The 13,243-nt window shown below is 50.7% G+C and overlaps 5 protein-coding genes across 5 annotated transcripts; 2 read left to right on the top strand and 3 right to left on the bottom strand.

The window, feature by feature from the left end:
• Window positions 1–1,048: 1,048 nt before the first annotated feature.
• On the top strand, window positions 1,049–2,920 carry PtrM4_085810 (BRCT domain containing protein; the record flags this gene model as incomplete). The annotated part of the gene is made up of 3 exons (XM_066106691.1): window positions 1,049–1,211; window positions 1,258–2,323; window positions 2,380–2,920. 3 exons carry the CDS (start codon window positions 1,049–1,051, stop codon window positions 2,918–2,920), a joined length of 1,770 nt encoding a protein of 589 aa, XP_065963629.1.
• A 2,630-nt stretch (window positions 2,921–5,550) lies between these two features.
• On the bottom strand, window positions 5,551–8,155 carry PtrM4_085820 (FtsJ, 23S rRNA methylase; the record flags this gene model as incomplete). The annotated part of the gene is made up of 4 exons (XM_066106692.1): window positions 5,551–7,017; window positions 7,084–7,866; window positions 7,915–8,088; window positions 8,138–8,155. The coding sequence occupies 4 exons, from the start codon at window positions 8,153–8,155 to the stop codon at window positions 5,551–5,553; spliced, it is 2,442 nt and encodes an 813-aa protein (XP_065963630.1).
• Window positions 8,156–8,440: 285 nt separating this feature from the next.
• On the top strand, window positions 8,441–11,359 carry PtrM4_085830 (BASP1 multi-domain protein; the record flags this gene model as incomplete). The annotated part of the gene is made up of 2 exons (XM_066106693.1): window positions 8,441–10,675; window positions 10,730–11,359. 2 exons carry the CDS (start codon window positions 8,441–8,443, stop codon window positions 11,357–11,359), a joined length of 2,865 nt encoding a protein of 954 aa, XP_065963631.1.
• Window positions 11,360–11,745: 386 nt separating this feature from the next.
• Window positions 11,746–12,273, bottom strand: PtrM4_085840 (Rep-fac-A-3 domain containing protein; the record flags this gene model as incomplete). The annotated part of the gene is made up of 3 exons (XM_001940147.2): window positions 11,746–11,816; window positions 11,883–11,985; window positions 12,124–12,273. 3 exons carry the CDS (start codon window positions 12,271–12,273, stop codon window positions 11,746–11,748), a joined length of 324 nt encoding a protein of 107 aa, XP_001940182.1.
• A 323-nt stretch (window positions 12,274–12,596) lies between these two features.
• Window positions 12,597–12,938, bottom strand: PtrM4_085850 (uncharacterized protein; the record flags this gene model as incomplete). The annotated part of the gene is made up of 1 exon (XM_066106694.1): window positions 12,597–12,938. One exon carries the CDS (start codon window positions 12,936–12,938, stop codon window positions 12,597–12,599), a length of 342 nt encoding a protein of 113 aa, XP_065963632.1.
• Between the last annotated feature and the right edge of the window lie 305 nt (window positions 12,939–13,243).

The raw sequence follows: 13,243 nt of genomic DNA on the forward strand, positions 1-13,243 counted from the left end.
AAGTTTGCGGGGATAAGAGGGGCAATGTGCTGTGCCACGGGAACGAGATAAAGAAGATGCGCTAGCCGTTGAGGGGAGGTTTAGTTGATGATAAGAGTCGAGGCTTCGGAAATGGCAGGTGCCAGTTGGCTGGGACAAAATGACAGGTACAAGGTGGCAGGTGCAATGTGGAAGAAAGTTGGATTAGTATAGAACGGCAGGAAGGAACAGAGGCCGAGTAAAGAGCAAAAGAAAGCATTGACAGAGATTATATCGTACAGGGCAGCAATGAATAATAGCTAGAAAATCGCATCCAAGATTGATCCTAGACATTGTCGTTGATGAAGTGAGTGGGAAGGCGCTTCGGGTCCCGAGCGGATAATGGCAGCTGCAGCGAAAGCGTGGAACTGGTCCGCTATCTCGACTGACCACTATAGCTACGACGATCTTCAGGCGGCGATGAGGTTTTAGAGACCACTGAAGCCCTTGCTATTGTTCTCTGTGCCCTTTGCCTGCATGCGTCGGATCACTCACCTCGTCGAGCCCCAGCTCGGCGACGCTCAACCAATGCTGCATCGTATTTCTTCTCCTGTCTTGCAACCAGTCGCAGAGTCACTCAGGTTTTTATTTGGAGCTATCCGAGGCGCTGTTCACCGTCTGTGGTGAGGTTGGGATGAAATAGCGCAGATTCCTTAGTATTGTTCTTCGTCTTCCACGGTCAAGGCTCTGAGACAGCTTGACTCGGGCGCATGGCCCCCAATTTCATCTACTGTACTTACAGTCGTATGGTTAGCGCCCGAAGTACATGAAGATGCGGCTATCCATACTTAGCAATGGGTGCCATATGCACATCGATTTACCCCTGGTGAGGACCAATACCGAGGTCACAGGGCTCCGATGTTGGAGGTGCGGGATACAGCGCTAACCCTGCCGAAGACCAATCAACTAAGCCCCACTTGCCGTGCAGCCCATGGCTAGTTCCGGCCGTAGGTAGTCGCTTTGAACATTGCTCAACTCCACCAACGTGATCGCGCGTTGCTTTCGCCACGACGCGTCAAGACTCGCAACCATGTGGACTTTGGTCACATCCAGCGCCGACACCACGTCCGGCTCCACTGCCTTTAGTCTGCCAGATGAGGGCGTTGCTCATATCGTCATGGGTATACACAGTACAAATGTCGGCGTTGTTCGCAATCCCGTTCCAAATGTGGACCGCCAACTTGGCCGCATTAGTTGGTCTCATACACACTATTTGTGCATAGCTTCTAACGCCAATAGCTGCTGCATCATTCGGAGTCAAGGTTCAAGCTGTCGCCGAGACTTTGATCATCGTACCCGATGCAACCCCCGCCGGCATTGGTGGCCCACCGAGTGCCAAGTACGAGTTGCAACCACCTGTCGATGGCCGCACAGAATCAATCTTTCTCCGCCATGGCGATGTGTTGAAGTTTACATCATCACAATACAATCTGACTTGCAAATGGGCAAACTCGGAAGTACAGGTTGATTCCTCAGCTGCCGACTTTGTCCAGGTGGAAAATGGTCCCGACGCCAAATGTATCCCCAAGACTCCTGAAGAGGAAACCGAAGATGAGGATTTGGACGAACACGCTATCGCTACATCAACGAAACCGCAGAACAAGACACATCCGCGAGCAACTCCCAAACCTCCAGAGCAGCCGTCTCTTGTGATTCAAGAAACCCCAACTGCAACTCGAGTCAATGGCGCATCAGCATATCCAGATACTAAACCACCAGATTTCACTCATCAAGTGGCGGAACCTGTAGAACATACGACCTCTCCATTGCATGACGAAGCGTCAACTCAGGGTCCAACTGTCCCACAAGTTGCGCATGCTTCCCCACGAACCAATCATGCTGCTATCGAGGTAGGAAACCAGACTTCCGAGACACCTTCACACCATGATAGGAGAAACCCCTCGCCCAAGGTAAAGATTCCACCGAGATCAGCCAGAAAGCGTGGCACCCCTGCTATTGACGAGGATACCGGGTCGGAGTATGAAGCACTCAAAGGGCCTAATAAGCGTGCAAAGACAAGTGACGATGATACTCAAGATAGTCGCCTAAGCAATGTCAATGTTCTTCCGTCCAAGAGATCGTCGGTCAAGAAAGCGGCTGCAGAGACAGAGGATATGGTGCCCACGCGCTCACAACGGAGTTCACAACGATCAACGACCATTCCGGCGGGAGCTTACGAGGGTGTCGCACCACGCATGGCGTTTAGCAATTCGGCCATTCCAAAGTCCCATCAAGCCGTAAAATTCTTGAGGAAACAAGGCGGAGCGTATGTGGAAGACTTAGCTGATGGCTTCGATGTACTATGGTAAGTTTGTTTGCGAAGAGAGTAGCAGCCACATTCCTGTAACTAACACCTTGCAGCGTGAGACAAGGTGGTCTCCAGAAGAAACCCAAAGTATTATACGCTATCGCTCGCGGTATCCCCATCGTCACCGACAAGTGGCTTCTGGATTCTGCAAAGGCCGGACATCTCCTCCCGTTGTCTGATTTCAAGCCCTCTGTGTCTAAACAAGAAAATGAATGGAACTTCACCTTCGATGGCGTCTTTGGTCATCCACAAACTCTATTCGAGGGCTATAACGTACACTTCACCAAGAGTCTCAAAGCGACATTTGAATCTTTTGCTGATATTGAGGAAGTCTGCAAAGCTGCAGGCGCCAAGGCCGTCACAAGCACGAAGATGGATAAGACTGGGAACAGTATCGTGCTTGCGAATAACGACGATGATGCGGATGCACAGAAACTGGCCAAGGAAGGCATAACATGCTATACCAAAGATATCCTCATCTACAGCATCCTAAGGGGTGTCCTAGATCTCCGCAGCAATGACTTCAAGATTACAGAGAATACCACCAAGACGCCATCCAAAGGGAAAATGAAGCGGGGTCGTAAGAGCGGGTAAATTCAACCAGCTCTATCTACTGGCATGTATACGGCTAGTATCAGCGCAGGATGGTCATTCACGACTTTTCCATTATGTTTATACCGCATAGCAAGGGGCACATGTGTCACCGGAATGGGACAGGAAAAAGGATGAAAGACGGTAGCGCGATCAGAGTACATATACCCAAATTCCAGTTACATTGCAGCAATTCGGTATCCATAGCCTGTGTATGTACTTCGGCAACAAATTAATGCCCGATCCCATTGAAGACTAATGGTGAGTGTACAGATCTCTGTGCATTTACTAGTGGGAGCAACTGGGAGTGGTTATCGAAAAGCACTCCATAATATCTGTGTAGAAAAAAAGCCATACTCTAAAAAAATTTATTTAACAGTATATCCAACGTCAATCTTTTACCAACCCAAACTGTCGTGTTCCAGCAATTCTATCTAGCCTCACACGTCTCTCCATCCCCCCACGGCAATACCGCCGCATAAGCGAGCCCAAGACCCACAATTTCCCACCCACTACTCCTTCCACGTATGCCACAACTCCCTCCCTCCCACCTCAGCGCAGCCAAAACAACCCACTCACACTATTGTAATGTCCAATATTAATGTTCTAAGGCAAATATTCTTCATCAATCACATGACAACAAGCCACGAGCAATTTGAATTGCTTTATCCTCCGTGGCGCAATTGGCTAGCGCGTCTGACTGTTACAGCTTCTGTGGCGATATCAGGAGGTTGAAAGTTCGAGCCTTTCCGGGGGAGCAGCTGTGTTTTCTTTTTGACGTTTTTTTGTTATGTATGTATGTATGTATGTGGGAGCTGGGAGGAAGGGGAGGCAGGGCTGTGGCTGTGGCTTTGTTTTTGGTTAGGAGGGGGGAAGTGTGGGAACGTGGGATGAGGTGTGGCGTTAGTGCGGGTGGGGCGGGTGGGGCGGGATGGTAAGTTAAGAGAGATGCTTGTATGCTTCACGACAGTAGTTATGACTTTTGCTCTTCTTTATTCCCTTTAGGTACGTATGAGTTATAGACAATCTTATTTGTGACTTTACACAAAAACGTCTTAATCTCATACGCTTTGCTAGCTACATCTTCGTAGATGCAACATAATTGCGCAGTCGATATTGCTCCACAGAAAATCCTCACAATCACTTTAAGGAAAACCTCTGAAATCGATCAATCAGTAAATCCCATACCTAGGGTTGCGCATAATAGGTTATGGGGCTCGTTTGGGGTCAAAACCGCAATGGTTGCTGTTGAGCGTACCTCATAAGCGGACAGGTAGGAAGGATTGTTGGGAGGGATGAAGGTACAATACACGGTTGGAAATGATATCGAATTTTGATCCACAGCTTATCTACTGTCGTCTTTACTAAAGACTTTTCCGATTGTTACAGTTGCGCACGTTTGATATGTCGGGTCGTGGAAACGGTAGACGCTGACGCGCATCTAAAGAATCAATGGATATCGTTACGGGGGTCAAGGACGGCATGGGGAAGCCTCTTTTCGATGTTAGCAGGACAGCTACTGTATTATAGCGTGAAATACCGTTGAAGGAATATCTCAAACAGCGTGGTTGTACGGACTCAATTCAATGGCACATTCAAAACGCCCTGAAAGGAGTCAAAGTAAAGTTTTAATATCTCAGCGATCGTTCCAAGACCACCAAGACCTTCAGAGTCGAAGTGCCCATAATCGATATGTTTCGCAAAGCCATCGACTGGGACACCGATCCTGAAAGTGGAAAGAAGGTGGCGAAGGCCTGGGAGGACACCACAGCGAAAATAATATTAGTAGAGTAAAAGAAGACGAAGAAGAAGATAAACGCTGTTTTGGATAGCAAATTTTGGTGAGGAGTACGCCAAAGCTCTCGTAGATCCACTCAAAACCTTTGGTGTTGAGTTCAACATCATAAGCGGCCAAGAGAAGTACAAAGTCATCGACATCTATATGTGAAAGGACATCAGTAACGATACCACCTTTGAAAAAGCTCTAGAAGAAGCAAAGCGGTTCAAAGCAAGCCTGATTGACTTTGTTAACGAAGCGCATACTCTACTACAGAGACAGTGTAGGAGACAGCCTGAAATCCGCAAAAGCCAACTCATCCGCATAGTTATGCAACGTCTACCACCAACTGCACACCGAATACACCCAGGCCGGGGACCTCTCCCCATGACGCAGGGGACGGCAGAGAGGCGCTTTGAGGATTCGGAGGATGATGCTGAGACGGAGGTTGTTAAGAGTGAGAGGAGAGGGCATTGAATTTGACAGACATCGTGCCAACGACGGAAACACCCACTGACCCTGGCACAGCAACCTGAACGGTACTATGTTTTGGATGTAAGTGGGTGGAGGGGAGGTTCGTCCAAGAGAAGTGTTTATGGTCCCTGGTTTCCTTTGTTCTGTCAGCATTCTGTCAGATTTTCATACCATTCTTGCTGTCTGTTTATCTTATTACTTGCAATAGATTTCCTACGTTCATCAGTCTCAACATCACCATACGCCAAACATACACATGGAACCATAACCAAGCCAGGTAACTGAAGAAATAACGAATACCATTTTCCAGTGCCTTGAACCTAGTAGGCAAACACCGCGTTTTCTACATAGCATAATATAAATCCTCTGAAAAACTTCCCATCTACCTCTTCTTATTTTTCTTCGCCGCCCTCTTCTCACCCCGAACATCCTTCTTCAACCTCGCATCAACCATCTTATACTTACCCTTTGTGCCCTTCGGCCTATTTTTAATTCCCTTATTCCCGCCCTTGGCCACAATAACACTAACCTTCTGCTTCGGTTTCTTCTTGGCTGCACGACTCATCAATCTCGCAATACTCTGCGCCTTCTCCTTCTCTGTCATGCCTTCCTCGTCGGCAAGCAGCGCGCTCTTCTTCTTGAGCTTTTCTAGACGCTGGGCGGCCTTGAACTTCTTCCTGGCTTGGGCTTCGCGGACCTTCTTGATGGGGCGCGCGTTTAGGGCGCGAAGCTTTTCTTTGATGGCAGAGGCGGCGGCAGCGGTGGTGGGGCGTTGAAGTTTGGAGTGGCGATTTTCGTCGTCGAGGAACCAGTCGGGGAGGCCGTCGACGTCGCGGAGGGAGTAGCGGTTGAAGGATTCGTCGAGGAGGTCGTGTTTGGATTTTTGGCCTGTGGCCATTTGGTGTGCTAGGGTCATGGCTTCGGCAGTGATGATGTCGATGTCCGGTCGTCCGTTCTTCATGGGCATGTTGTCTTGCTCCCATTGAGTTTCGTCGCGTGCGACTTCTTCGATTTTGTCTTCATCGTCTGACGATTCTTCGTCGAAGGCTGAGGGCGCGGGATTGGTGGTGGTTCGGATGGATAGTTCGGCCTCTGGTGCAGGGGCGGATGTGACGGTCTCGTCTTTCATTTCTGTGTCGCCTTCCACATCGATGCCACTGTCCTCATCATCTTCTAGGTCATCGAGTCCGTCGATGCCCTTGAAGATGTCCTGGTCGAAAAAGCGTGCAGCGCGCTTGGTGAGGCCTTGTTTAGACTGCTCTTCGTTGTCTAGATCTGTGATGAGGCCCTTGGGTCCTTCCTCCTCATCGTCGCTCCAGTCGCTGTCCGCATCTTGTACCAGCTCTTCATCGTCACTCTGTTCTTTGTCCTCATCAGAGAAACCATTCCACTCACCGTCATCGTCTTGTTTCCTAGCTCGCTTTGCACGATACTTTGCATCTCGCGCGGACCGTTGTTCGACGTAATCGCCGTACATGGCGTCTAGATCCCGTTCAAGATGATCCTCTTCGTCGTCGGTCTCAAGTTCTTCCTCAACTTCCTCCTGCTTCTCACGCTCGACGATTTGTGCCATCTTGCCTTTGGCAATCTTGTTGATAGCACCAGCCTTATCGACAGCCTTCAGCGCAAACATGGAATCGTCGCCACCTGCCTGTTCCATACCGAGCTCGAACGGTGTAGTCATGTTCATTTGTAAACGGGTGATTTCTTTTTGCTTGCGCTCGTTCTCGGCTCGTCGCTGCTTCTTTTTTGATTTTGACTCCTTCTCCTTCATGCGCTCTAGCTCCTCTTGGATTTGCATTTCCTCGTCCATGGACTCGATTTCTGCAACTTCTTCACCTTCTTTCGCCTCCTTTGCCTTTGCCTCGTCCTCAACCTTTGTCTTTTTGGTCGCAAAGCCAAAGATCTCGCGCACCCGCAATCGCCAGCGAAGAAGACGCTTGAAGTCGGCTCGTCCCAGGACCTTAAGGTCAGCACAGCAATCCCTGATTTCCTTGGTTGTCTCGGGGAGCTTGTCAATGGTAGCGACAGCAATATCACCATTAGGCTTCTGCTCAAAGCTGAGCTTGTTCAAGCCACCCAACATGGCAATGGGGTCGGTCGTTTGGATAAAGTCGGATACGGGCGCCTCCTTGAACTGTGTCCAATCTCCCTCCTCGTAACCTTCACGCTTCCTCTTCTTTAGCTCGGGCTTGAAAACCTTGGCTTCGTTGTTGGGCGTTGGGTCCGCGAGTTCGGCGAAGACACTGCGAGCGTCGAGGAATCTGGGATCGAGGTTCTTGGGGGCTTTGTAACCACGGCAGACGACAAAGATTTCGGCGGAGACATTTCGGGAAGAGGGCGGCTTCGTTGCCTCGACCTTTGCGAAAAGCTGGTTGAAGACCCAGAGGAGCGAGTTGTAATCCTTTGATCTGAAAATCTTTGTAACGAATGTTCCGCCCTCTGCGAGGAATTCAGTGGCCAGCTTCATGGATTGTAATACAAGCTCAGCCTGAGTGAAGGCATCTTGTACCCAGGCAGTTCCGACATTGGGCGCACCGTCGTGCAGGACTGTATCACACTTGAGATGCTTGAGATGTTGGCGCAGCGTCGCTCGGCACTTGTCGGTCGTAATATCGCTCTGGAAGGTAATGCATCGCGGGATAGGCTTGATCGGGGCAAGGTCGACACCAACAATGAGGGAATGCGCGGGCATAACCTGGAGTCGTTAATATAGAGGCGCATAGTTTGTCGCAATGTTGGTTACCTCTGAAGCGACTTGACACCATGATCCGGGCGCAGCGCAAAGATCGATCAAGACCTTACTCTTCTCCAGGAAGTTGTACTTTTTGTTCAACTGGATCAACTTGAAGGCGGCACGCGCACGGTAGCCCTTTTCCTTTGCGAGCTTGTACCATTTGTCGAGACGACCTTTTCCGTGCTATCAATTATTAGTCACTATTGCGCGCACAAAAACTGTATTTGCGCACCTTTTTCTGGATCGCCATTGCTGCGGGTTGGCGTCGTGATACCGCGGGCAAAAGTTCGCTCACTAAAATTTGGGAAGCCGACAATATCGCTAGGCGGTGGCAGAACGCATGCGGCAGAAGTACGCTAACACGGCTATGGAGTAGTGCACGGGACATGCACATGCGTCATGGCGAGCCAGACGTCCGACGCGCCTGGCCCGTCCACGTCGGGATGAAGGTATTCAGCCGACCTCACCCATGGCCTCTTTGTGCTAATCGCTACTCTAGAGGCCGTATCGCCTGCTCAGCTCTCTCTCTGCAGGAATGAATCCACGTAAGAAATCAAAGCCAAACACAGAGGCCCCAGTCGATGCAACATCTCCACGCCCCGAACTGCCACCTGATGCCAGCAATACCAATACTCCGTCTAGTACCCCTAGTGGGAGCCAAGTTCTTCAAGATGCGCCCTCAGATAATTCGGTAGCCGCCTCGGCGACTTCAGTTGACGCTACAACACCAACAAATTCCGGCACGCAAACGCCGAGAGGCAAAAAGTGGCTTTCAGGCACCGGTAGCTGGAGACTAAAAGCACCTGCTATAGTCAGGACAGCGACTGAAAGCATCGGCGTTACTGGCGGTGCGACTAGCGAGTTGCCTGGAAATGAAGCAAGAAAGCCAAGGGACGAGTCGCCCAAGAAGTTCCTCACAAAGCGCAAGTCGAGCAAGGGCGAAGCTATACCCGCCGCCATCACTACAGTGAACGTGTCGTCAGGCGGACTCATGGACGAACCAGAACCCCCGAAGCCGAAAGACGCTGAAGAACCGCAAACGCCCAAGGTGGACGAGCCGCCATTACCCCCCGAACCGCCAAAGTCACAAGTGGATGCAGCTGCTAGCACATGGGGTTGGCGGAGTTGGTGGTCGCGACCTGATGGGTACGCGGATACAGGCAAAGCCAAGGTTGAGGCAAAATCAAGCGTTGAGGAAGCCTCGACCACGCCGTTGCCTGGACCGACGCCCTCAGAGGAGCCAGACGCACAAACAAAGAGCCTGGACGTTGGTGTAGTGCCGCCCAAGTCTGACCTGAAAGCAGACACAGAGACGAAGGATGCACCATCAGAGTCAGTGCCCACTCAAGATGTGGAAACGAAGGATGCTACACCTAAAACTTCCAAACATACTGCAAGAGCTGCGTCGGGTTCATGGTTTTGGTCGTGGAGCAGTGCGCAGAATGCCCAAGCGAACGCTCCTCCTGTAGAACCCCCCGCTTCTGGACACAGTGTACCGAAGCCAGATGCGATACCTGAAGCAGAGCAAGAGGTGGCACCGGCACCACCCGCCGCGACATCGGAGACCGCACCCGCACCGGAAGTAGCAGCCACCGCCGAGCCAGCAGCATCGACCGATGTTACTCAGGCCAATACAACTCCGATGACATCGTCTAAGCCTTCGGCATGGGCGTTTTGGTACAGAGGGAAGCCAGGGGAGCAGAAGGATCCGAACGAAGCTGGGCCGCAGAAGCATGTGGGCGAGGTCGCAGTGTTCAACACTCCTTCGCAATCTCACCCAGAGGCAGCGCAGTTCAATGAACAAGAACAGCCCAAGGCGGACGCCGATGTGCCCAAAGAACCGTTACCACCGCCAAAGGAAGAAGCTGTAGCGAAGAAATCATTTGCGTCTTTACGAGGACGACCAAAAGCAAAAACTCCAGCCAAAGGCACGCCAACAGACACTCCAAGCTCAAGCCAGACTGCCACTCCAACTAAGACCTCCCCCGTACTTACGCCTACAAAACCAGATACCGCCTCCGCGGCGAAGCCAGTCCCAAAACAAGAGTCCAAGGCCAAGCAAGAACCAGCGAGCCTTGTGCTACCAGAGTTCAAGAACACTTACCAGATGGTACAGCAACCGAACTTCTGGCAGCAGCTTCGTCGGTACTTTCTCGGAAGTGAACGTGCAACACCACACCTACACATCAATCCAGCCCCGCCGAAGATCAAGAAAGCTGTGGCTATTGGTGTGCACGGATTCTTCCCTGCTCCAATCCTTCAAAAGGTTCTAGGCCAGCCAACTGGAACATCAATACGATTCGCGAATGCTGCTGCCGCCGCGATCAAAGACTGGTCCGAAGCTCGTGGCTATACGCCGGAGATTGAGCAGATCGCGCTAGAGGGTGAGGGCTTCATTGCTGAGCGTGTCAACTCATTATGGAAGCTCTTACTGAACTGGATCGACCATATCAAGCAAGCCGACTTCATTCTTGTAGCGTGTCACTCGCAGGGCGTACCGGTAGCCATGATGCTAGTAGCCAAGCTGATACAATTCGGCTGCGTCAATGCGACAAGGATAGGCGTTTGTGCCATGGCCGGCGTCAACATGGGTCCATTCATCGAATACAAGACACGATACCTTGGCCCCACAGCCGCTGAGCTCTTCGAGTTCTCTAACCCAAAGAGCCTAGTCAGCCAGATGTATCTGGCTGCCCTAGACGAAGTCCTTCGATTTGGTGTACGAATACTCTACGTCGGTAGCATTGATGACCAACTCGTCTCCCTTGAAGTAAGCCCTTCCCTCCACTTCCAACATCGCTTTTACTGATCACCAACCACCCAGTCCTCCACCTTCTCCACCCTCTCCCACCCATACATCTACCGTGCCGTCTTCGTCGACGGCCGCATCCACGCCCCAGACTTTGTAACCCACCTTGTCGGCTTCACACTCAAACTTCGCAACCTCGGCCTTCCCGATCATGGCCTCATCCGCGAACTCAGCCCCGCTCTTGCTGGCTCCCTCTACGGCGGCGAGGGCCACTCCCGCGTCTACGAAGACCCCGCCGTCTATGCCCTCGCCGTCCAACACACCCTAGAAACTACATCTCTCCCCATCAACCCCACAGGTAATAAAGAGAGACCCGGTACGGCGAGTAGTTTTAAGGGTATACAGATACCTATTATCGGCGATATGGGCTTGGGGAAGGGCGGTGCTGGTGCTGCTGGTAGTGGGAAAAAGGAGGATCTTTTCAAGCTGAGGGTTAAAGAGTATGAGACTAATACTAGTAGTACGAATCCGAATCCTTTCTTTCTGCCGTGGGCGATGAGGGGGTTGCTGGAGGAGGAGTTTGTAAAGAAGGAGTTGGGGAGTGAGGTCGAGCAGTTGTTGGAGTTGTTTGAGAAGTGGAAGCCGGTGGGGAAACAGCTTAAGGATGTTAAATTTCGCTTGGAGGGGGTGAGAAGTAAGCTTTAGATGACTTGTAGACGGGGACGTTCTTTCTTTCTTCGTATGAGAGCGGGCGTTCTAGCGAGTGGCTGTTCGGGAGGTGTTAGACGGGCATTATGGGCGTTTTCTTTTTTCTCCCTTCCTATTCCGGGTGTGATGGTGTCTGATAGAAATGGGATGATATATATCCCCACGTTTTGAAAGACCGGATTGCATTGTGGTATGGCACATCAAGCGTAGACATTCGATGCGACCAATGTACATGATTCATCTGTTCAATTTTGATGCTCGACTATCATTGCACTAATGACCATCTATCCATTCATTTTTCCTCAGCAGAAAGTTTGGATCTGACATCAACTCCCGTGACTCACGCCCTTTTCCATACTGATACCTCACCTCTACCAACTGTCTCAGTTGTCGTCGTAGAAGATCTCCTTGTACCGATGTGTGGCTTCCACTACTGCGTTTGCAGCGTTGAAATCTGAGTTGCCCGTTAGCGTGAAATGACAGATAGACAGGAGAACCGGAAAGAGAAAAGATCACATACCGATATCCGTCCCAAAGTCAGTAGCAGCTTGTACCTTGACATGCAAATTCTGATCGACTTTGCCGATGACTTCTACCGCATGGTTGAGCGCAAGATGGGAGTCCTAAATGTGTTAAAAAATCCGTGTTTTAGGCTCCAACTTCTTAAAAGGATAACTGCTAATTCAAGACTTGGATTCAGGGCTAGGGAATCGGGGGTGTTGTAAATGGGATTTGAGAAGGGGATCACACGCAAAACTCACCCTATTCAAAATCAAATCCACATTCCCACCGGCATCAATAACAGCAGTCTCGCCGCGGAGCGATACTACTTTTCCCAGGATGCGGACGATGCGGTGTTGGAAGTTTGAGAGGTGGGGGGCGAGGACACGCGGGGTCTGGAGGTGGTCCATTGTCACGGGCTTATTTTGGTTCTTTGCGGGATTCAATGGGGTCAAGGCTCCTCTGTGAATCGAGGGAGAGGTGGTGTGAGTGTGTTTGACTAGTTTGGTGGATGTGTTTATGTGGTGGGAAAGATGAGTGAGGGTTTGACGCGTCGCGTGGGGTTAGCGCGGTGCGCTAGCACGTGATGGCGCTAGTGGAGGGGAGGTCGTTGTTCGTGGGACGTATGTAGACTGGTTCACCATCACAAGAAATAGGATCAACATATATTTTTTAGCAAATTACAGCGGTATCTCGTTTCTCTCTCTACAGAGAGAATGTAGAAATTGCTCCTTCATCCCATTTCAATATCCTCCGACTTTCTGCACTTCCGCCTTGTATCCCAGTGAACTTTGCCTCTCTTCTCTCCCTTGTTGATGATGGAGTCGTGTCTTTCTTGCTTAGTCTCTAGCTTCTCATACTCTTTTGCAAGCTCGGTGCCTTTGAGTACACCGTGGATGTAGCCCTCGTAGACAAGGCCGTAACCGTTACCGCCTGTCTCCTGGCGAGGTTCAATGTTTGGCGGGGCTGTGGAAGCAAATGTTTTGGTTGAGATAGATAGAGGTGGCTGTCGTGTCTCTAAACTTTCGGTGTGAAGAGATGTTGTGAAGATGGAAGTTTTATCTGGAGAAGTCATGGTGGTGGTTGTGAGTTTGTAGAAGCAGTATTGACCTTCGAGATTGGAGACTAAGTAGCTGACAGTCTTAGTTCAATCAATACTGCAGAAATGGTATATAATTGCTTATTAATGGACTTACTGGCTCTGCGCCACTAGTTTGGCATACTATGTTGGTTGTGTATCATGCGATTGGCTGAGACGACGGCACGATTTGGCTGCTGCCTTGCCTCAACTACTCGGAGTCCCCGGAGCCCATGCCAACAATCATCTTTTAACCGAGAATATGGTAGGCGGGCGTATAAAACATAGCCCGTGGTCGACGA

Source organism: Pyrenophora tritici-repentis, chromosome 3 (genome assembly GCF_003171515.1).
Source record: "Pyrenophora tritici-repentis strain M4 chromosome 3, whole genome shotgun sequence".
In the NCBI taxonomy this organism is placed as follows: Eukaryota; Fungi; Ascomycota; class Dothideomycetes; order Pleosporales; family Pleosporaceae; genus Pyrenophora; species Pyrenophora tritici-repentis.